At 41.4% G+C, this 25,120-nt stretch overlaps 1 protein-coding gene across 2 annotated transcripts in view; it reads left to right on the forward strand.

The window, feature by feature from the left end:
• The window catches only part of ndst3 (N-deacetylase/N-sulfotransferase (heparan glucosaminyl) 3), a 44,224-nt gene that overhangs the window by 50 nt on the left and 19,054 nt on the right, over positions 1–25,120 (forward strand). For both annotated transcript variants that reach the window (XM_023418528.2, XM_023418527.2), the window contains exons 1-6: positions 1–429; positions 2,292–3,587; positions 11,834–11,921; positions 13,532–13,686; positions 16,876–17,061; positions 22,198–22,326. The exon at positions 1–429 is cut by the window's left edge and continues 50 nt beyond it. In XM_023418528.2, the coding sequence (XP_023274296.1) occupies positions 2,589–3,587; positions 11,834–11,921; positions 13,532–13,686; positions 16,876–17,061; positions 22,198–22,326 (1,557 nt within the window). In that variant the 5' untranslated portion in view covers positions 1–429; positions 2,292–2,588. The remainder of the gene's footprint in view (positions 430–2,291; positions 3,588–11,833; positions 11,922–13,531; positions 13,687–16,875; positions 17,062–22,197; positions 22,327–25,120) is intronic.

Consider the following 25,120-nt stretch of genomic DNA (forward strand, 5'->3'; position numbering starts at 1 on the left):
GGAGCATTTACGCACGGCAGTCAGTCGTTAACGGGCACCCCGATATCGGCGCTCCGTCGTCCACTCCGCCGCCTAATCTCCACCTAAAGAGCACAGATAAAGGGACAAGTGGGCATAGCGGGAGAGAGGAGAAGACAGTGGGGGAGACGAGAGTAAGAGAAATAGAAGAATGATGAAAGGGGGGAGGAGAGCGGATCATTCCGCCTGGCCGCCCCTGCTGATCTAGTGAAGGGGGAGAGAGAGAGAGAGAGAGAGAGAGAGAGGGAGGGAGAGGGAGAGGGGAGATGGCACAACGCTTCAGCATCCAAAACACACGGGAGTGGTGCGCCACCGAGACCTCAGCCCCGGACCCACCCGAAGCAGCATCATATTCGCCGCTCTCCCGTCACGCCTCCTCCCCGCTCGGCAGCGCCTCAGCCTCGGCTAGAGGTAAGTGGGCGAGTCGGTGTGCTTTTAATTCTTAAGGTAAACTTCAGCGGCAGGATTGGGGAAACTCTCCGGATTTATCTGCTGTTAGTTTGAGCTCATCCCTCTGCCTGTTTGGAGTCAGTCAGGGATGTTTATGCTGCGGGTTTCTTTCTTTTTAATTATATTTTCACCGGAGATTTAACGACACAAACAGAATAGCAGACTGGATTTATTAGCCTACCGCTTTTGAGTTTTCCTCCAGTTTTCACGGTTTATCCTGTTTAACACACTGGACTTCATTGTTAATCTAATATAGGCTATTTAAAATTGCATGCTTTCTGTGGCTCCCAGAAACTGTTGCTATTATAAATAACATTTAGGTTATTATGATGAAACATTAAAATGACAAAACACTGGTTTTACATATTTAGGCCTACTTTTCAGTTTAAATGTGAATTTTAAAATGCTTCAGTAACTTTTTCATGTAGCATTTCACAAAATAGCCCACTGCATGAAACAGGACTTGGAGGAAATGCATCTTGAGGTTTTTTTTTTCATATCACATGGTTTATAATACCATTGGGAATTATAGTTATTCAAATGACAGGCTAAAACTTCCATGTGAAGTCTCCTGTGTCAATCCAATTCCAGCGCCCTCCTGTGGCTCCTAGTGAGACACATGCATACCTATAGTAAGAGGTTCAACCAGCTCTCACCTACAGTTGAGACACAGATTTAGTGCTTTCCCTTTACTTTGAATATCAAAACACTAGTTTGAAAAACCCCTTTTTATGACTGAGTAAGTGGCACATGAGACAATTTCCTCCACATCTTTATGGTGTCTAATAAAACTAATAAAACCCCAACTAAGCTATTTAACAGTCAGTATTCTTACAGAATTCCCAATTAGGATGACACACATTTCATAAAAGCAACGAATACAACTGCATTGGAAAAGGTAGAAAGTTAGTTCAGAGTTATCGTCCTCCTCTTTTTCATTTTCTGGTATCATATTTAAAGAATGTGACTGGAGTCTCTTCTCCATGACCTTCTCTTCGCGTGTGTTCTCTAAAGGCAAGGAACAAGGAGAGAAGGAACGTGAGGAAAGACTATTGATATTCAAACAGACAGAAGCAGAGAAAGAGGGGGTGTAGATAGACAGAGAAAGAAAGAGAGAGAGAGAGAGAAGGGGAGAGTGAGGCGGAGAGAGAAAAGAGAGAGAAAAAGATGCTGTGGGATCTTTTCTTCTCCCTGGCTCCCGGCACATACATTAAGATGCTAATCCTGGTCTTTTTTGTCTCTTTCTATAATTCATTGCATTTTGTTCCTCTCTCTGCTCTTTCTCTCTGACTTTTCTCTCGCTCGCCATTTCCTCTGTTCTGTCATGGGCTCCCCCCAGATTAGTGCTCCTGGCAAAAGGATTCCAACTCTAATTTTGTGGTATTTCAGATGATTAGGTTCAGAAATAGGACAGAAGTGCACAGAGTATGGCGCAATTAGAGGAATTCTCTGTAGAGCTTTATAGGACTGATTAGTTGAGGTCCCATCCACCTCTCCTCACTGCCATATTAACGCACAACCAGCTGTTGTTTATTTGTGAGGATTGACTTTTGAGCTGTGTTTGTGCTTTTAACTGTGATGTCACTTTATGTGTGTGTGTGCCAGAGGTTGGATAAGCCCTAAGGATGTAAGTTGTTTTCAATCAGCTCTGTAGTTACCAGCTGTGCCCTCACATTCCCCAGGGTGGCACAACCTAGGTACACACACACACACACATACACACACACCCGTGAGCATGCAGCTAGAGAACTAATGCATACTATTCAACCTTGCCCAACAGATTCACTCTTCCTTCTTTTTCTCCTTGTCCCCTTTCTCTGCAGACATTAATCATCACTCGCTCCATATCTGCGCGTGATACCTCCATGAGGTTTGGAAGAAGAGTACGTTGACTGCATTTCCTCAATGAAGACCTTTGTTCCCCATAATCCGGCGCAGCTCCCCTCTCCATCTGCCATGGTGACATGACGCACCCCTGAGTGGCTTCGCTCCTTTCTCCCACACACACAGACAATCTCTTGGGCTTGTCAAACACCAAAGCTCGTGCAGACACTCTCTAGCCACCAGCAAACAAAAAAAGACATCTCCTCCTGCTACGCACAACACCTCCCCGGCTTGCAATGACGGTGGCTGTGCGATTCCGTCGCCACTTACGTAGGCTCCTGCTCCTGCTGGCCTCCTGCTGTCTCCTCTCCCTCCTTCTCTCTGCATACTTCCTCTTTACCAACTCCTCCCCTTCCATGCAGCTTGGACAATCTCCTGAACCTGCCTGCTCCCAGCCGCTCTCCATGTCTCCGTACCGCCAACTCCCATACCCGTACCCACCGAACCCCCCTCACACACATGTCCACACTGATCCAGTGGTGCTGGTGCTGGTGGAGTCCCAATACTCGCAGCTGGGTCAGGACATTGTGGCTATATTAGAGTCAGCACACTTCCAGTTCCGCATGGAGATTGCCTCAGGGAAGGGCGACCTTCCGCCGCTGACAGAAAAGGGCCGTGGACGATACTCTCTAATCATTTATGAGAATCTGTTAAAGTATGCACATGCAGACACATGGAACAGACAGCTGTTGCATCAATACTGTACTGAGTACAGAGTGGGCATCATAGGTTTCTACCGCTCCACCGAGAACTCCCCACCTCTTCTCAAACTCAGAGGCCTCCCGCTGGTGCTAAGGACCAACCAGGCCCTTTGGGACTGCTGCGTGGTATCTAGCTCTCCCCTTCTCCACCTTACCAAGCCTGGCACAGATCGAGGGGCTTTACCTGGGGAGGACTGGACCTCCTTCTCCTCCAATCACTCCACGTACCAGGCTGTGCTGCATGCACGGGCCAAGGATGGAGCAGGGGCAGGTAGTGGTGATAATCCAGGGCCTGGCTTCAGTTCAGGCCTCCAAGCCACTGTGGTACAGGATATGGGACTGTATGACGGAGTGAGGAGGGTACTGTTTGGCCAGGGGCTGGGCTACTGGCTCCACAGACTCATCCTGGTGGATGCCATATCCTACCTCACGGACAGGAAGCTTACGTTGGGCCTGGACCGGCACATACTGGTGGATATAGATGACATTTTCGTCGGGAAGGAAGGGACACGCATGAATGCCAAGGATGTGAAGGTATTGGAGGTGATGGGTGTGTGATAATGTGCATTAGAGAGAGACAGAGTGCAATAGAGGGAATGAATTCATGTTGGGTCAGTGGTGTTGGATTAGATTTTTCATTCTCTTATCAACTTCTAAAAAAACCAGTAACTGATGGCAGTGCAGTGGTGAAGAGATAAGAGGTGTGTACTTATTGCACTGTAAGTCTGCAGCAAAAGATTTTTACCAGGAGTGTGTTTCAAAGGTTGTTAGCTCAGGCACGGGTGCATCGAGGGGGTACTTGGGAAAGCTCATGCGTGTCTGTGTGCAATGTCTCTGTGTGTTGTGTACCAAGTGCATATGTGTTGGGGTATAGCGAGAGGGTATTTATCTCAAATAGAGGTTTAGCCAGAAGTAAAGAGGCCATTTAAGTGAACAAAGAAGTGAAGTGAAAGAGAGAGAGAGGAGGGGTGAGAGGGAGAAAGAGAGGTAGTGAATGAGCCAGTGAAAAGATGAATGGCACTTATTCCTCTTTTCCCACGTTCCTCCTCTTAGGGAAACTAAAGGAGAGTCAGCCGTGCAGCCCGCCTCTCAAGACATCTATTGTTTCAACACACACGCTTGCATGAGCAAACACACACACACACACACACAGACACACACACACACCCACATAAAGACTGACGTGCACCACCTCCATGCATGTATTTATGTAATACATACAGAAATACAGTATGTGCACACTCTCATATGTATATAAACCACTCATTTATGTGGTATTATAGTATTTCTATGAGATAAAAAGAAACATCTCAGGTTTGCTGGAGGGAGGAATAAAATGGTACCGCACAAGGAATTTTGCTTGAAATCTGTGGTCACATTCTCCCACTGCGACCTCACCAGTAAAGGGCCATTCAAGGGAAACAAATTGTGTTTGGTGGGTTTCCATGTGTGGGAGCGTGTCTGCAAGACAGGTGAGATTTATGCTGCTCTGCGGTGATGTGCACGAGCTAAGACCAGAGGTGTCTGCCTGTCTCACTGCAGTCACAGGATACACATGACGGGAAACTGTGCGTCTGTGTGTGTTTTTCTGAATCAGTACTTTAGATTAGAATGTCACTTTCTGCCAGTGGCTGACACCTGTCTCATCAGACAATGGAAAAAAAAGAAAAAGAGGAGCCACCTGTCTGTGGCTGAAACTCGGGGAGATGAGAGGAATGGGGGGAGGCTGAGAAAACAGAAGTGCAGTGGGTGGTCAAGTGGAGAGGAATTCCACCCTTGAATATAAAAAAGAAGCTTGTATCCAAAAAGGATAAAGGAGTGCATATTCACACACAGTCACACACAGTCACACACACTTTGCGCACACACCCGTGCACGTACAGATTCCCAAAATGAGCACACAAGCGCTCTCTCGTTGGAGTTTTCATTTCAAGTCTGCCTGACTCTTCAGCTTTGTAGCATAAATATACATGAGGATGAACCAGTGCCATAACAGAGGGGCAGGGAGATGTGGATGGAGGAAGCAGTGGAGAGAGGGAGATGGAGAGATAGATAGAGAGAGGGGCAGGAAAAAGAGAGGGTGATGCCACTTGAAAGGCCCACACTCTTTCCATATTTCTACTCTACTTTCTCCTTCAGGATGGTTGGTAATCACAGAGAGGAAGAACTAGAATAAGAAAAAAACAAGAATAAAAAGTTGGAGAGAGAGAGGAAGGGAGGGGAAGGTGAAGTGTGGTGCCGAGGGGAAGAGCTAGCAGCTAACTTAGCGATTTCTGAGAAACAAAATGCTGAAGGGAAATGAGGAAGCGGAGGAGGGGAGGTGCAGGAGCAGGAATATGGTGATTTGTAGCAGCCCTCCTCTTAGAGATGAAGAGCCTCAGGTAGAGTTGTCAAATTACAGTTGGAACAAGGCTTATTTTAAGTGACGAGTGTGTATGCACGTGTAAGCCATGTATATTCATAATCATGTGCATCAAGCAGTTTATTTTACTGTTACCTTTTCTTAACGTCTCTCATCTTTGTTGTGATGCAGGGGTTGTTTGATCAGTAAAGTTTAGTTTTCAGGAGTCTTTCCCTTCCAGCAAAATGTCAGTGAAAAGCTGCTGAAAGGATGACTCATATTAGATGACCGTATGGCAAATATAGATCTAACATACATCTGAGGTCAAGGTGTCCGCTGAAAGGATGTCTCCTCATGTCATTAAAAAGAAGAATGCTTGTGGAATTCAAGGAATTATTAAATCAGGAAAGAGAGATGTTTCCTCAAGGTACAATTGAACCTGTGCAAAACTGTTTGGCTCTGACGATAGCTTTATGGAGTAGAACAAGTAAACTGTCATGGGTTAAATTCTGGTCAGACCAGACTGACATGACATGACGATGACATTACAGACAAGGTTTATCCTGAAAATCGACATCTGGAGTGTTTGATAGGTTCATCTCTAAAGCTGCTATCGTAAATGTTCTAAATATTATTTAAAGTGTTCTGGCACCGCAAAAATATTTTTCTTACATTTAAATAGCAGTAACAAAACACCACAACACAAACATCCCGACGAATAATTATGAACGACGCACAAACTATGTGAAAATGTAAATCCTGTAGATCAAGAAAAGCTTATGTGTAACACCGCATCAAAGTGTGTAACAGGATGTGTTATTGACCAATTAGTAGGACAAGGCGTTTGCAGTTCCAATGTTAGAAATCCAACATTCAGTCTCCTGCTCTCCCCGAGAGAAGAGGAGAGAGGAGGAAGACAGAGAGAGAGAGGGAGGCCAATTAAAATGCCACCCTCCTTCTCTCTGCACTCTTCATTAGACTCACCCCACGAGTTCATCTGGTGACAAACAATACCTACACCCCCTCTTGTCTGCACACACACTCACACACACAGCTGTATTTCCTCTATTAAAATGATTCACAGGGAGGCACCCCGTGGCTGACATTTCTCAAAATGAGGGATGATGCCAGTCAAAAACTCCCATCAATGATCCGCTCGTGCCGGTGCTTGTGTTTTTTAATTCATGCGTGTCGGGTTTCTCCTCTCTTCTGCCTTGGGAGAGTGGTCGTTAGGGAGGTGTCCGATTCTCATCTTCAGATCCCTCTTTATCACCCCCCTCTCTCCCTTTCCTCCCCCTCCACTCACCTTCCTCCTCACCCCCTCCTCAGCCGAGTCATTGATCACTATCTCTGGCCTATTTGTATTCCTCCCTAAACCTCTTGTTCAACTCATTCTCACTCTTTTCCTTCCCATGGTGCTTTCTAAAGCGGTGCCATCTAAGTTGAGAGGGCACACATTCATGTGAACACGTGTGAACTTACAAGCCAAGACAAAAATCTCTGTGCACATATTTAACATTTTTATGTATCTAGATGAAGTGTATAGTGGCTCAGTAAAAAGTACAGTTACCTCATATCAACTCAGAACCTTTCGGTGTTATGTGCAAATTGTCGGAGGAGATCCCCTGCATTTAGCCTGTTTTATATTACAACAATCCATCCCTTGTACTCCCGGAAATTAATAACAGGGCAATTTTTTAAATTTCATAAATTTGTTTGGGAAGTCAAATAATTACAACTTTCATGTGGTCTCATAAACCATAAAGTGCTATTTCGCCTTTAAGACAGAACAGGAAACATGTTTTAACATCTTAGCCAGCCAGAAGGTAGTTATTTTATGCCTTTCTTCATTGCACCGCAGAATGTACTATAATGGATAATAGCATGATACGTTTGAAATGAAGAGTGTAAATGTCAAGGCTAAAGTGTTTCTCTTCATGTGCTGATGATCACTTTGGTCTGGCAATGACCTAAAATTGAAAACAAAACAAAAAAAGGAATTACACAAAATGAGCAAAATTTAGACTTCACTGAGGGTTTTTGGCTCAGCAGCCTGCAATTTACTGTGCAGTCCTACTTAGAGTTAATCTTTAGACCTAATTAAGTATGATCCATATTTGCCACTTAAGTCAATGGAACTGAGCTCATTCCATATCCGTTTATTACTTTGCCAAATGCTATTACAAAAGTAATGAAGAAAAGACAAACAGTGGAGAAAAGATTTGAAAACCAATGAAGAGACACAAAGAAATAGGAGAAAGGGAGAGGCATACACGATTCTTTTTCTTTTTTAAATCGGTCAGACGACATCAAGGGCTGGCACCTTTGATAAGAAATCTTAGGTATTAGATCTTCATGGTTTTTAAAATGACAAAGTTGCAGGTGGGAAGGGAAAAAAAGAGATGACATATAGGATGGCAGAGGAGGACAGGATATTGCTTCCAGCATGATGCTTCCTGACATCTGCTCTCATTCGCCCCCCTGATCTGGACAAGTAGAATTATCACAGTCAGCCCTGCAGGGAAGGAGAAGTTTTACAGTTACGCTATTAGAAGGGGAAAAAAAGGCTGTTACATATTTATGTATTAGACGTTTTCATTTTAATGTTTTTTTTTTTTAACATATGGTAGAAAAAACACACATTCATCGCTGTGCCGCTGTCATGAATACTCTGAAGAAAGCATCTGTCAACAACAAAATTGTCTTAATAACTTTTTTTTTGTTAGTTTAATTAACTAATTTTGTCAGCGCTCTTGTTTTTACTTCAAATTAACTCTGAGAACGTGGCAGCGCGCCATGCATTTTCTTTCACAAAATGAGGCAGGTTTTGCGGTCACAGCAATCACTGAAACTCAAAATCCTTGAGGGGCTGCCAAGTAGAATTTAGTGTAAGTATAGCAATGCCAAAGCAATCACAAGTACCTTGGATCCATAAATGCAAGTGAATAGATGATTTTGTAAAATGCTCCAATATAAAATGCTACACTGACTCGAATCTGACAAGCGAGACTGGAAGTGAGACAGAGAGGGGGGAAGAGTAAGCAAAAGGAAGACTGGCATTAACTGGAAAAGTGCTCTTCCTGCTCATCAAATAGAGATGCCTGACCCAGTTAAATTTGCTGGTCTAGTGTTCATATTACATGCACTGATACACACACAGACGCAAACACATGCACTGATGTAGATGAATCGAGAACTTTGACCTGCTTTTGTGCGAGACTTAAAACCCGTAAAATGTGCCTAATTTTCTTGTTCCTTTCAACCCACCTTCCAATCTGTTTGCGCATAAAATCCCACGCGCAAATAAGTTCTTTTATAACTACTTTTGTTATTTTAGATCTCCCAGCCAGGCTTAAGGCTGTGAAAAGAAAAGAAAACAAACAGTGCAAACGCAAGAATGACAGAATGGGGATATGGAGGAGAGGTGGTTGGTGTAAAGGGTTTGTGAAAGGCAGTGAATGCCAGCTGTCCAGATGCCTGTCTCCCATCTGTTTGAACCCCAACATCTAGCTGGCACCTCTTCCAGTTCTTACCACATACACATGCAAGTACACACAAACACACGCATACAGGCAAACACACACACTGTCGCTTTCACATACACAGAAACAAACTGGCAGTGCTTCTGACACTAGCAGTGTTAGGCAGCTGTGGGATTGGGCACAGAAAAGAGGGCTATCGCTAACGGCTAATCCCAGCGTGTGTTTACCTTCATCACTAGGATTGTCAAGATCTCTCACATGCTACATAGTCCCACCTCCCGCTAATCCAAATCCCCCCGTCTTTCTTATGAAGTATCTCTTATGGCCCGTTTTAAAACCATCTTCAGCTTTGAGCTCGGTATCCAGTGGACAGATTGGCTCCATATTGCTTAAAGCCCCCCCTCGCCCGTTCTCCCGGATCTGCTGCCGTTACCCTCAGAAAAACAGCAGGAGGGGACTTCATTGTATCACAGAGCCAGAGTTAGAGTTTTGCCATATGTTTCTGTCCTAGATGTCTGCTCCTTTATATTGCTGGGTGCAGTTTTTATCCACAGTTCTTCCTTCTCATGATGAAATACAGTTGTGCTCTCAGGCCTCCAGTTTGATGACTACACCACAATTTGCTTGACACAGTGTTTACTCTGTGGTTGACTTAGGTGTTAACAAAACAGCCTGTTACCATTTCTGTGGCTGACGTCATTTTTATACTCAAACTGCTTGTCTGGATACGTTTTGATTTCCAAACACATATTACAAACTAGGTCTGCTTGGGCATAATCTGACCTTCATCATAGTACAATGAGGCTTGGGAGGAAATGCACTCATAAACACACTCTTGCAAACAAAGGCAAAGGTGTGTTACCCTAAGAAAAGATACAGTATGATAAAGAAAACATGGATATGGTGGGCTATGTCGAAGTCAACCAAAATTGGTGACAGAAATGATAAGCTACATTTGAAATATTTTGAAATGCTTCAAAGTAAGGTCATAATTTAAGTCAAATCTCATGAACATTATATTAATGTACTGTGTTTGAAATTGGAAAGTAATTTAAGTGTCAAGAAACTTTTTTTTGCTTTTTGTTGGGTTGTTTTTTTAATTTCTCAAAAAACATGGCTTATCAGTGAGATCCTCTTCAGGAGCATCTATGAATTCATCATTGAAGAAAGTTTTTTAAATGGTTCTTTGCTCATAACTACCAGTCAGAAATAGAGATAAAAATGATGAGTGTGATAGTTAAAGGGCGAAAAGTTACAAATACAGCTGTTTGGCCTCACAAGATACTGCTTGCTCTTCTGTTTTCTGCTATGGATGTTAGGTAGCAGAATACAAATGAGGTGTTTAAGCTAATATACTGCACACTTGGACACACACCTACGCCGACTCCCACAGATAGCAACACACGTTAATAATGCATTTCGACCAAGTGCATCGGGGAGTGTATATTGAGTTATAAATGCAAAGCACTCAGCTACAAACTTAATTTAATTCTTAAGTCTTTGTATCCACACATTTACTGTGTGTGTGTGTGTGTGTGTGTGTGTGTGTGTGTGTGTGTGTGTGTGTGTGTGTGTGTGTGTGTGTAAGATGTAGAGGATGTCATAACAGAGGAGACAGGGGATCAGATTAGGGGGCTGTGCACATCTGTCAGCATGCAGCCGTCTTCAACACCATTAGATTAGCGATAATGAAGACACTGTGCATGTGTCTGTATATTTGTTAGTTTGGGAGACACACGGGAGGAAAAGGGTGAAGAAAGAGAGAGAGAGAGAGGGAGAGAATGAGACTGCCTGGAACCAATTCCTTGCTCTGACATCAGCTTCTCAGGTCTTGTAAATCAGGGAAGGTTCCTGGGGATCGATTAAAAGCAGCATGACAAAGACCAGTAATAGAGATGTGGCTCGTAGCTCAACAGAAAGGCCCAGCAGATTGAAATATACAGAGGATATACGAATTTCATAAATAAATAAAATATCTGTGTGGGAGCAAACAGAGGGACTTGCAATCATAGCAATAAGATGGGGTGGGAGAGCGTGAGGTAAAGAGCAAGGGGAGGGAGTTGTAAAAAGAGAGAGCGATCTTTCCTCCATGCTGCTTCAGCTTTCCTTTCAAATTAGAACAGCCCCGTCTCCTGAGAATGTGACATTTTCACGGAACGAGCGGGGGAGAGATGGAGGTTCAGAGACTGTCTCTTATACACATCTGTAGAGAGCGAATCAGATTTAGCAGAGAAGGGAGAGAGAAGGGTGAGGTGGTGGTGGTGGTGTTGGTGGAGGTGGGGTTACAAGGTTTCACGGGGTAGTGTTAGGGATGGATGGAGGGAATGATGAGGAGGGAGGATTGTATGTGTGTGTGTACGTGTGTGGGAGGGGGCTGGGGTAGGGGTGGTTATTAGTCCACCCTCCAGAGGCTACTAATGCACTGACCTTCATTAACTCGCATTACTGTCGGTGTGTGTGACTGTGTGTGCGACTGTGCAACTCTCTTTAGTTAACACTCATTACTGAGTCTTTGTTTAAAGGCCAGTAAACTAATGAAGTCATCAAATAAGTAGAGAAAATCCCGATTCAAGTATTGAAACCAGAGACTGAGGTAACTTTAAGGACAGGAATAGCTTCTGGAGCAAAGCAGAAAGCAGAATAACGGCAGACAGTACAATCAAGCACACTGTTGTACTAGCATGTTGGTGAGTGCTGCCATTGGATAAGCACTGATGAGTACACACAGCCATCATGATGGTTCTCAGAGGGTTCACTTAAATATACAACAGAGAGACATTAAGACCTGTGTCAGACAGGTCGGGTGTTTATCTGTATGAGTGCAGGCTGGGGGGAGATGAACATGATATACAGTGAATGTGTTGACTGCGATTCTGTCACTAATGTTCATTCTTATGTTCTGTCTGTCTATCTATCTATCTATCTATTGATCTATCTATCTATCTATCTATCTATAGGCTCTCCTTGACATTCAGAAACAGCTGCGTTCTCAGATCTCCAACTTTACCTTCAATCTTGGCTTCTCTGGGAAGTTTTACCACACAGGTGTGTTTTGTTTATATGCTCTCCATTTTACAGAATATATAAGTGACAACTCACTATAATAAATATAATATGATGACTGACACAATAAAACTGTAAAAAAAAAAAAGAAAAAAAAGAAGTATTGTTTTATCATTTAGACTGAATGATTCCTACCGTATACCATTAATTTACTACGTGGGTTTTTTTTGTGTAGAAACTCAAAAGGTTTTGGATAAAGTACTTTGCTTTGTTACTGTAAATAAGAGCTATCCATGTGTTTCAAACTAAGCATACCGTTTATGGCAGTTTCATGTTAAAATGTGCCTGTTTTCACTTTTTACTTTCACTTCTACTTTCACGAAAACATTTTATCTCAAAGGTCATGCAAGGACCTTGTGGAGCTAAACATCTTCAACTGTTATTTGGTCTCATGAAGAAATGCAAGGATGGAATTTTTCTAAATGGAAATTTTCACATTATAGTAACATTTGTTGGCACCCATCACAATCCATCAATTGAAAAATGGAATGGCCAATTACACGGTATTAACTGATTTTTATAAGTTATATTACTGTAAGATGCGACTCAGCATTGATCTGAGTCAGTAAGAGCAGTTATTAGGTCTGAATAACACTATTCTTATAACTGTGAGTAGTTGTGATAGAACTTGTGTGCCTTATATACTTGCGGTTTGACAAGTGGTAGCTCGCACTATAAGCAGTTGGATCAAACCTACCATTTCACAGTTTGATATAAACCAATTATGTTTACAGTGATGATTTCTGTTGTGCATCTAAACATACAGTACATAGCACACAAGCAATTGTTAACTGACTATTTACACTTTGATATTAAATACAAAATAAGGTAGAGAGGCAATGCATGTATAAAAAATATTATATTATTATTTATATATATATTTATTATATATATGTTATTTAATTATTATCATTGTTGTAAATTTAATGAATTCTTTTAAAGTAGAAAAAGTATTTAGATAAACCACGTATGGAGTATTAGACTTTAAGGCAGCAGTACAGTAATTGCCAAATATGATTGACTAAAGAAAAGATGAATATGCAGCACAGTGGTCTTAGTGGGAATAATCAGTCCCACTCAGTTATAAAGCTTATAGTGTGTAAGTTATGCTATTTTTTAATCACCACCTCTAGATTTTGAGGTATAGAGTAATATTTATACAGGCATATTTGTGAGGCTGTGACATACTGCTGCACATTTCTAAGCTCTCTTGTGGTTCCAAGGACGGATTTTATTGATTTCCTAGTTAAAGTGTCTAAATCTGCCGCAAGAGAACAAAGAAGCAGGATACACTGCAAAAGGAAAATAGAGTTGAAACTGAACATGATTATAATTAGAAGAAATATGATATTGAATGGGAGATATTATCATAGCATCTGTTATTGCTATGGCATCACTTTTCATCACTATGGTATCAGACTGTGCTTTAAGACAACCAAGTCGCTTGATGATATACTGTATACTCTAACCTTATACCAGTGAGGAGCTGTGTATGACAAACATTTTTAATATGCTCTTAATCTCCATGATGCATGTCTCCTTCTTTGTCCTTTTGTCCTTGTTCACATGTGTGTGTTTTTGTGTGTGTGCAGGGACAGCAGAGGAGGATGAGGGAGACGACTTACTGTTGAAGTATGTGGATGAGTTCTGGTGGTTCCCCCACATGTGGAGCCACATGCAGCCTCACCTCTTCCACAACGAGTCCTCGCTGCTGGAGCAGATGGTCCTCAACAAGGAGTTCGCTCTGGTGAGATGGATGTGTGCGCGCACTAACACTCGAGCACACACACGCACACACATGCACAGACACGCACACACATTTCCTGCAGCTGTCTATTTTGTTGTTGCTTTCTTCTTGCGTGTCCTTTTAATCATGCTTGCTCCCCATGATTGCATTTTCTTCAAGGTTGTCTGTTGCTGTTTAGTAAATATAACTATTTATTTGTCACAGCACATTACAGACATGATGCACATGTGAACTCTGAGACTAGGAATTCACATCCTATGTCTTAAGTGTTGTTAGGTTTTTGTTTGAAATGTTTTAATTTACATGTTTTGCAGTTGTGTTCAATGTAAATAGTATGTTGATTAAAAAAACAAAATGAGGGATGCATTACACTTCCTTCTGGGGATATATTGCAAATTGAAATCAGCTGCATATATGCAATTTTTTTGGATGGAACACAACAGCAGGGCCAACCCTATAATCGGGAATGTCCCTGACTAATTGGCTGACTGAGTGATAATTCCAACACTGGCCAGCTGAGTGCCTCGTCACTGACTTGGAGTTTCTGGTGCAAACAGGTTCTTTTTGGGGGGTGTTTACAGTCTAGAGTGTTGCCAACTACGCATTGTCGCTAGATTCTGAGACTGTGTATTTTAAAAAAAAGACTAGGTATGAACCTGGTAAATGGCTGGACCATGTATGGATGTCAACCAGGGGTTGTTAAGGCCAGTCTATGGAGCCACTCTGGTTTCCCTGCTGCTGGAAAGCTGCACACTGAGCATAACCTCTATTACAAAAAACTAACTACCTCCATTACATGTATCATTATTAGTATGGGAGGCAGAGGAATAACTAAACATAAGACACATCAAGCAGAGAGAGAGATGGAGAGAGCTCATCTGTAACTTCTGAAGAAACTAGCAGATTGAATAGCATGTAAAAAACACCAGCAACCACAAATGAGACAATACGCTTACTGCAGCACAGCAATAAAAGCCCTGTTAAGAAATAAAGGGTTTATGTCCACTCAAACACCGGAGGGCTTTTAATCTGAAACGATTACAGGAAGTGTTGAGTTTGTATTATGCACATTGAGCAGTAAATTTAACACAACAGACAGGAGTCTGTTATGTTATGTTTGTTATAAATATTGCTGAAATCACAGCACAGTCTTTGTCTTTAATTTATGTGTTTTTAATTTTGTCAGACGCCGTTGGGGTAATAAAATTAGGATTGGACCATTGCCAATATATAGTGTGTTTTGACCATGGTTTTGACCTAGATTTGGGGCTAGGAGCTATTTTTAATTTTAGCTTGCGGCTTCGTACCTAAGACCGAATCAGCGCTGTGCTGATATTCAGTACACCATCACAACCTGGAGTGTGATATTGCTTTTATACAACAGTTCTACGAGTGCCATATTAGTTAAATAAGCAACAACAGATTATGGTTTGTTTATTTCATCATTTCTTTGGCGACCCCAATACAAATAGTTTCGCAACTGGACTGTTGCTAGACTGTTGCTAAGTAACACATAAACATTTTCCTGACCTACACAGTGCACTCTAACTTTCTACTTTGTCTACACGTTACCTCAGTGGTGCGCTGAAGTATCCTTTCCTTCCCTTCATCCTCCTTTGACGACCTTATATCATTTAATTCATATGTTATTTGTGGAAATATATATATCTTTGCAAAGTTTGTTACAATCTAAGATAGATAACGACCGTTAACGTTGATTAATCGTTAATAGAACACCTGTGAAGCGGAGTGATACATACGTCCAACCAAAGTACTTTGTCGGAACTAGTTGTTGTGTAATGCTACATAGCCAACGTCAGGACGAACAGTTGTTTACTTACCAGTCTAGACGAAACGTAGTGAATTCAGCATCAAACTTCATTCCTTTACTCCCTAAGAGCTGTTTCCAGCAATGGAAAGCAACGTCAATGTTAACTTTTTTCTCTATCACGTCTTTTCTTCTACTGAAGTTAGCATGCTAATCTGCTAACCCCAGCCAATCTCGCCACTTTCCGGTAGCGGCTCACTGTAGCCTCCAGTCTGCCCGGAAGATGTAGCGCTGCTCACAGCGTGTAGTATTGTAACCACTCGTAGGCTATCATAAAGACAAAAATTGGCTGAAGCTCTTGTAACCAAGTCCGGCGGCAGAGAAAACTTAAAAATATCCCCTGAGCCAGAATACAGTAGGATAATAATTTTACTTGAAATGCATTTCATAGTGTACTGCTCATTTAATGCGCATGAGAGAGTTGCAAGTTTAATCTGTTGTTTATAGCTAATATAACTGTTTTGACATATGTACACAGTACCATATATTGGCTTGCTTTGTCTTGGGTCTTTAGGTAATGTAAGTATTGTGTTGTAAGCTCATGTGGGCTGGGCAGGTGTTCAGGTGTTTGACATTTGACTAATGAAACAAACAACAACATTCACACTTCTGTCAGCACAAACAGTGAGAATGCTTTTACAAATTGTAGTGTCATGTACTCATTTTCTATAACAAAACAAAGAAAAATATCCCAGTTGGGAATGATGCACTTTATTTTGATGGGCACATCTGAGCCCTTTTTAATCTGAAGTCCACAAGGTCGAGTGCTTTTGTTGCTCTGCTCTGCTTGGTTTTCCTCTGCATTGCTGGTATGTGTGTGTGAGTGGGTGGCAATGATTTGTATGACCGTGCTGTGTCGCACGTACAATACAGTGAAGTGTGGAGGGGTCGGTTCATGTTGTTGAAGGTGAATGTGATCATAAAGTGTGATCCCTAACCTCTATTGTAGACACACATACATATGCCACTCCCTCATCCCCTGGCCACTGATGCTTAGCTTTGACAGTGTGTGTAGGTGTGTGTCAGAGCCAAGGACAACACCATCAGTCTGTGAGATGCACCCAGCAACCATCCACCCTCACACTCACACACATACACATACACATGCTCACACAAACTATGTATTTTTTTAAATTTCTAACCTGAAGGCCAGCATCGTAACAAACAAAACACAAACCAAGTGCTTCTTATAGAAGGTCAGGCTGTCGGGCTCTGTGTGTTTATGTGCTGTCATGTCTTTTGCCGTGGTTGTAAATGTACTGTAACTTTTGTGTTTATGTAAATAACCTTCATGTATGTGTCCTTGTGTGTGTGTGTGTGTGTGTGTGTGTGTGTGTGTGTGTGTATATGCCCCCCCCCAGGAGCACAACATCCCAGTGGACATGGGCTACGCTGTGGCCCCTCACCACTCAGGTGTATACCCGGTACACTTGCAGCTGTATGAGGCATGGAGACGTGTGTGGAACATCCGGGTGACCAGCACCGAAGAGTACCCCCACCTCAAGCCTGCTCGCTATCGCAAGGGCTTCATCCACAGCAACATCATGGTGAGGAGACATAGCCGTTAATTACACGTCTGTGAAAAGCCTTGGGAGTGCACCCGCATCGCCGCAAGCTCACACACGCAAATATGCTCATCCATATTCACATCCATGTATACACTTTGATCAGCTGACATGTTTCTGCACATACATGAACCTTAATAACTACCTGTTTGTTGGATTTTATTTAATGGGCAAATATCTTTATGATTATTTCGTATTTTCTCTACTGTGAGGCGAAGTTCATCTTTTACAGGGTTAGAGGTAAATTTCATTAAGCTTGTTGTTCCACAGCTGTTGATTGTCATTGTCACTAGATACAAGCCAGTGATGTTGCTGTGTGTAGACACATTTTTATAAAATATCTTGGCCTGGCAGACGGAGGACAGATGTGTGTGTTTGGAAAAAAAAAAGAGGTGAGTCGGGTTGGTCAGATAAACATGATAGATATCACAGCCAAGTGTTTTTTTTTTTTAAGTTATCATGTGTGTTTCATAACATAACATCATTGATCGTGCACGGGTCATGAATCAAACCTAACACTCAATGCACATTACGTAGTGTCCTTGCCCGCCAGGGGGAAAAATTGTTTGCGTAATTCATCTGACTGAAATTAAAACAATGAATTATAAATTGTTATAAATCAATGCAGAGTCATTTAGTCACAAGAGTCGGTTTGGATATGTTGCTTCACTGCTCTGCTCTCTTATCTTACTTTGAAAAACATTTTTTATCTGCTGTCTCTTTGTGCAAATAGGTGTTTGTGGAATAGTAAATTGCATGCTGATTGTTTCTTGCAGTCTTAAACAAAAAAATCAATGATGCTGTTCGTGGTGTGTAACCTCTGCGTATAAGTGTGATATGAATTCTATGACCTCGTCTCACCACGGCATGCTCAGCTCCACGTTGATTCAATATTTAATGGCTTCCCTATGTGGCTGAAGGGGTGAACTTATTTTTTTTTCTCTTCCGTGTGTATGCGAGTGTGCATTTGTATATGTGCAGGATGTGTATAACAGAATGCCCATTTCTCTTAAGTAAGTTGTCTTCATCCCTCCCTCTTTCTATCCTCCTCCTCCACTTCATTCACTTGTCAGTCAGGCTCTTTGTCAGTGTGCACAATTGCTCCCTTATTGACAAAAGAACCAATCACATCTGACACCAAAATTACCAGTCCACATTGTTCTGCTGTATTTGGGTCTTGAGCAAACAATTTGCACAGACAGCTACGTCAATTTCCTAATCAGTCCTAGAAGTCTGCTTTTATTTCTTGTCATCTTGTCACAGAGTCATAAAAGAAAGCCACTTCCTTCCAATACAATGCCAAGCTTACAGTTTGACAGGCTATAATGTAATATTATACATTATCAATACAAAGGTATTGAGAAGCCTCAGTGAATCACTGGATTAAGTAAGAAGCCACTAAACAAAAATACACATCTAACATTTTAGTACACAATATATCACAGAGATAGACAGAAAAAAAACAACAAAGAAAAACTTTCAGAAAACAACTCATTTTCCATCAGGAGAATAGAGGAAGTGGAAGTAGAGAGGAAGTAGAGACTGAAATGAAATCCCCAACAATAATTACTGTCAAGTTACCATCAACCTCAGCGATGGATGCAGCTTGTTCTATGAAGCCTCTTTTCCTATCATCTTTCAAAAAGAGCTATCAATACATTTTCTTTTGGCTGGAATAAACTTCTTTTCTCTTTTTCCTGTTGGGAATTTTGCTCATGAACTGAAATCACACTGATAGAGGAGCAAGAATACATGCAAATCAGATTCATTGTTGAAAGCTGGTGATCACTTAGCATGAGCTGAACTGTCCTCATGTCTCAGGTCTGTCACGAAAGGAAGTAATGGCTTGTTGATCATGTCGCTTTACTATAAAGACTCCAGAGTCTCAGACTCTTCAGTCTGGGGCCATCCTGCACTTGTGTCAGATATTTAGGTCAGAGGTCTGCTAAAGGAGTCACATGTAACGTGTTATGAAATTAGTGGAGGTTTTGATTTTATCACATAATCTTCAACAGCATGTGGAGTCCTCAAATTAAGATCATGTGAAGTGACCAGAAGTTGAGGTGACATTATGCTGTCAACAGCTGTTTCTAAGGTTGAGAATGACATGGTTGAGCATGACATGATGGAAAAGTCCTCTAAGTCTTCAGACTAAAGTAACAGAAATGAAAACATCTGCAATTCCGTAACAACTAAGCAATCATCCATCTGCAAACAAAGATCATGTGATCTGATCAAAAGATACAGTTACTAAATAGACCTTCAGATCACATTGTTCTGTCTAATGCTATTTACAAAACTGTATATATGCAAAAATATGTATTAGTAGCCATTATTAAATAATTAAAACTGAGGAGCAATGTGAAAGCGGTGCAGGAAAATAGAGAAAGGCCCATCTCTTGCTCCAAGACATTGCATGCTGCACTGACTAAATAGCAAAGGGAGGCTAGGAAAAAGGAAAAACAAACTCGAAGCTTAGCTCATGGAGGCGGAACATTTTTCTGAGAGGCAGTTTTTGTGTGATGATTTGTTCATGTGTCTGTATGTGCACCTCAGTCCATGCTGAATTTAAATTTTAAATGACTTCATCATAAACCGGCTGGGGAGCTTTCAGGTTCTGATAATTCATCTAGCCTCCTGACCTCTCGTAAAGTTACTGAGACATTCATTCACATCCTCCCTGTTTTATCTGGCTTTCCCGTTTTTTCACTTCCAATTTTTCTTGCAATTTCTGTCTATTAATCTCTTTCTCCTCTGCCTCTCACTCCATCTTTGTTTGCTCCAAGGAGGACAGGATGTTGTCTTAAGGCTGTAAAATTGGCGTTTGTGTGTCTCTGTCAGCAGATTGAGAGCCACCCACTGGACCCAGAGTATCAGAACAAATCAGACTGAGATATGGGATTGTGCCATGTGTGTGCGTGCATGCATGCGCGTGTGTGCATGCACTTGCGCAAACATGCATACTTGTGTGTGTGTATTTCTTTTTAAAATGTACTATATCAGTTTGAGCTATAGCTCTGTGGATAATTGGTTTGGTGAAATAGTGCTGAGTGTCTGTGGCTCTGGTGGCCTTCTCTCTCGCTCTTGCTCTCTCTCTCTCGCTCTCTCTCGCTCTCTCTCCCTCTCTCTCTCCCTCCCTCTCTCCCTCTCTCCCTCTCTCCCTCTCTCCCCTCTCTCTCTGTCCTTCTCCCTCGTGTGTGTGTGAGTGTGAACGAGTCTGGGGTGTTTTATAGATAAACCAATATCTACGCTTCCAGCCTTTACTCTCTATTTCACACAGAGAAGTGCTCCACAAGGAGTTCACAATAAAGACTTCTCTTCTCTTCTCTTCTCTTCTCTTCTCTTCTCTTCTCTTCTCTTCTCTTCTCTTCTCTTCTCTTCTCTTAATGATCCAATGAAAAAGCAATTTATTCATCAGCTATTGGACACTTGATCCTGCACCCTACTGGTCTTTTATGGTTGTTTATATATCATTTGTGGTTTTAAGCATAAAATAATTAAATATTTATATATTTATATTGGCCTTGACTTGTTTGGAGCATGCTATATTACAGTTGAAGTAAGCTATGAAGTCTCCCTGATAGTTCATTCAACATTAGATCTTAGAGTTAAAGCCAAAAACAATGATACTAGTGTTGACTCAGTTGTTGCTGTCGCTTATCCAGCCATAACATTGTTAGATTCACTTGTAGCGATAAAGAGAATCTGAGAAAATTGACATCTGGGAACCTGCTTTCGTCAATCAAGATACAGAGTATGCAACTCACAGAGAAGGCGTGCCAGTGTACTTTAAGTATTTTCATGGCCAAGGGTGCGCAGTGCACCTGTTCGAGGAGGGATTAGAAGTAATCCATTATCATCTCCTCCTGCTTCGGTAAACAGTGAGTCACTAAAATACCAAACAGGTGTAGGTGAGGAAAAAAAAAAATTAACAGTGCCCTAGGAAGATTGAACTTCACCAGTGCAAATCAATGCGTTGTGCTATGCACCTGCATAAAAATAGGGTCTCTGCTGCTGTAGTGAAGTAATCTCAGCTGGGCAGCTCTTCAGGACTAATGCTATAGCTCAAGCACACTGGAGGCAGGAAATGGTGCGTCCTTTGACAACCCTAATTTGACACTTACAGGCCTTTTTCACAGCAGACATGTTGACTTGTCATAAGAGGAAAGCACAGGTGGAACTAATGACATTTAATGACAGCTCCTTTCTATTTAAGTGTCCCAGTAAGCTGTGTCAGTGAGCCACATGCACAATAGAAGAGTCCTAGAACTGGAACACCTAAATGGAACAGAGCCATCAATTGTGTTATTAATTACACTCATGCTTTTTATCCTATGACAAGTCCAAATGCCAGCTGTGAAAAAGGTCTGTTACACGCTGCAAGAATGTGACTTGAACCATCTGCAGAACTGACACCTGTGCTTCTTCACTGTGATAATTAACATTACCATATGCTGTATGACATGACACATCACAGTACCCCTGACCTGCTCTGCTGCCCGCTTCTCATATTTATTAACTGCCGTGTAGAAGAGCTTAACTCTACAGATGTATGCTTCAGCCATACATCTGTCATATTTTAAGCGGCTAGCTAAATTACTTTTGTTGTTTTACATCTTTGTAGCTGGTTTGTTTGTACTTTGGCCTTGAAATAGGTGATTGATCAGGAACCACCTGCTTTAGTTTCCTTTTTAATCTAAAATCGTTGTTTCATGGTGATTTCATATGCCACTTAAAGGGAAACACCACTTATTTTACATATTAAAGTCTGCTTACAGGTCTTTGCAGTACTCGTGCATAACTGGGAAAAGCTGTATGAAGTTTTTTGTGGCTCCAGAGGGAGCTGAGTGAAGTCTGATTAAAATGCCAGTGTTATAGTGTTATAGGAGTGCAATACAAAATCAGTGGAGTACTCTTTGATGGGTCATTGAAAACAACAGATTCTCATTTTGTCCTAGAAATAAGTACCTGCTGTTATCATAAGCTATTTGTTTGTCAGCACCTGTAAACTGAAGATGTGAAAGATATTAACAACTCCTCCCTTTGGTGTGTGTGTGTGTGTGTGTGTGTGTGTGTGTGTGTGTGTGTGTGTGTGTGTGTGTGTGTGTGTGTGTGTAGGTGCTGCCTCGCCAGACATGCGGCTTGTTTACTCACACCATCTACTATAAGGAATACCCTGGTGGACCTAAGGAACTGGACAAAAGCATCCATGGGGGAGAACTGTTTCTCACCGTGCTGCTCAACCCAGTGAGTCACAGAAACCACATACACAGTCAAACACACACTCTTACACATGCAAGCGGATATACAGAGAGGGAGGACTGTTGCTTTCTATTTTGATTTTTGCACCTTAAAGAGGCACCAACTGGGTTCCCCGCTCTCTCTCTCTGTAAAGGTAACTTCCTCTCTGTCTGGTTCATTCTTTTTCAATTTTACTTTGTGTGTGTATGTGTGTGTATGTGCGTGCGTGTGTGTGCGCATCTGTCTCTTTTCCTGTCAGGGGCTGCTTCTCACTGTGGAGCTGTGTTCATCTCCCCACTTTAAATTAGGTCTCACCACAGGGGGGTTGCTGTCACACACACATGCACACACACACACACACAAACACTGACACACACCCTTCCGCTCGTGCTTACCCCCGCTGTGTATGTCAGCTCAACTTGATTCTGCTTTGAATTAAGGAACAGAATTAGGGTTTGGTGGCGGTTAAGATGCTCGTCCACGTGCACATGCTCACAAGCGCATTATCCCCAAACAATCTCTCTCTGAGTTGAACCACACTTGTTCCGTGCACATGCACAAACACACACAAAAATGCTCCTGGAGCAGCAGTAGGCTGTATTGAAGTGTCAGGTAGGGGAGTGCTGAACTAGAGGAGCTGTCAGAACTCAGGGAACATCATAGAGTCGTGCAGCTTCGCACAACAACCCAATCCAACCCTTTCTTCTCTCTCTGCACCACTTTGTCTCTGTCTGTCTTTCTTTTTGTTACTACATTTTATTTCTTTCTTATTTTGGCTCTTTTTCCTGATGCCTTTCTTTTGTTTCTTTCTTTGATTCATTCTTTCTTTGCTTTTTTCGTTGTGTTTTTCTTTCTGTGTTTATTTTGTCTTCCATTCTTTTGTTTCTGTTCATTTGATTTATTTAAATGTTTTTTTTTCTTTTTTTCATTCTGTCTGTTTCTGTGTCTCTGCCTGTATCCCTGTGTTTACTCTTTCAAAATGATAATAATATATAACATTTGCATAGAAACACAGTATACGCTTGCACTCCTCTCAAATGACAGTTGATATCACAAATTAGGAATCAGTTTATATTCGGTTCAAAATAACTCTAAAATTGCGCTGTTCCTAACTTCTCTGAATTAGGTAACACGAAAAGTGTTTTTACATTTCCCCCTAACAGCAGTAATTGTTTTCTAATAATAGGCAAAGAACTAGGTGGTTGGTATAGAGTAAAAATTAGAGCGAGTTTAATTTACCGTTTCCTGTCTAACGGGTGGAGTGATTTTGGGGGCTGAATTGCTTGTTATGTATTGTTACACTAAGTGAGACAAATTGTATGAATACAAGGAGTCAGCAGGGAGATTTTTGCAAACAAACAGTCACCTGTTCATATAAAGTCCTATTCGCAGCCAATTTGACCATGCTCCATTGAATGAATATTAGTAGGGAGTGATAATTATGTGGCCCTTAGCAATTAAATCTCTGTTGCACTTAGCATGAGCAGCACAAGCCAGCATACTTTTAGGAAGACCAGCAGTTTTATATTTGTATTTATATTTATATTTAAGGGTTTAATTTCCAATAGGGCTCTATAACCTGATTTTTTTTGTAATTTTATTTTAACCATTTAAAAGGAGGTAAATGATTCTTTACAGGTATGCAAGCAAGTAGTCTGTAAAAATGACTGACATGGCCAGTTTGAATGGTATTATCAAGCTTGCTCTTACAAAATTTACATTAACCCACCTCGAACTTTAAAACTACAAATAATAACACAGTACACACAGGCTGCCTTTTGGTTCCTAAAATCACCTGAATGGACCCAGAAGATGGCTGGACTGAGTAAACATTCCTTGCCCATAAACTCGAGGTAACTCCAGCCTATTTATTTGGCTTTTATTTTGATGTTTCTAAAATTTTGTCAAGTTTTTTCATTTCAGTTTGGAGATGTATAAATATATCCCAATATCTTACCAAGGAAGTACCACTTGAGAATAAAAAGCGTTATTGCAAAACATATATAGACCTTAATTATGATGTGGTACTTTCTCACATAAAGCCCCAGCAGACAGGAATGCATGACTGATGATGTACTAATCTATCCTGGCAGTGTTAACAATTATCTGACATGCTGTGTTTTTCAGTGCAGCTACTATAATGTAAAGAATGACAATTATAATTATAATAGTGTAATGCTATAACAGCATTATACAGTATAACAATATAAACACAGTTTTCATAACTGGGTTATAAAATGCAATTAAAACAACAACAAAGCGGCTTTAGAAAAATTAGAGTGAATTAAATTAATTGGAAAACATTGCTTTTTAATAATAATATTAATGCTCAGTTTCCTAACTGTTATGTGGGCTTCGGTTAGAAAGAGTATATTTTTTGTGTGGTGCTCATTTTCTTTGAAAAATCTCATGATGTTTTTTTGTTATCATTATGTTTCTGGTGTGACTTAGCTGTGTGTTCCTGAGGTGGCGATTAGTGCCAGAAACATTTCTACAGATAATTTAATGTGTGTGTGTGTGCTTGTGTACCTATGCAACAGGGGACCTGTTAGCCATCAGGGGACAGACCACTGTTGATTGTGCTGTAAATCATGCTACAACTCTATTTTGAATTTAATCATAGCCAAGAGTTGACCTGAAGGTATTTGAATTGTGAAGTTCACACTCTCCACATTGGACATTTGAATTCCCGAATTTAGTGAGCATCTCAATAATTGAATCCTTAACCTCAAAACCTCTTAGTAGGCCTCTGAGTCCTTGAGCCAGTTGGTCAGGGCCATTTCAGCAGTGTTTCTTAAAG

The sequence above is a fragment of the Seriola lalandi genome, unplaced genomic scaffold, assembly GCF_002814215.2.
Source record: "Seriola lalandi dorsalis isolate HSWRI2012SDOR001 ecotype SW California unplaced genomic scaffold, Sedor1 jcf7180002054582, whole genome shotgun sequence".
NCBI lineage: Eukaryota > Metazoa > Chordata > Actinopteri > Carangiformes > Carangidae > Seriola > Seriola lalandi.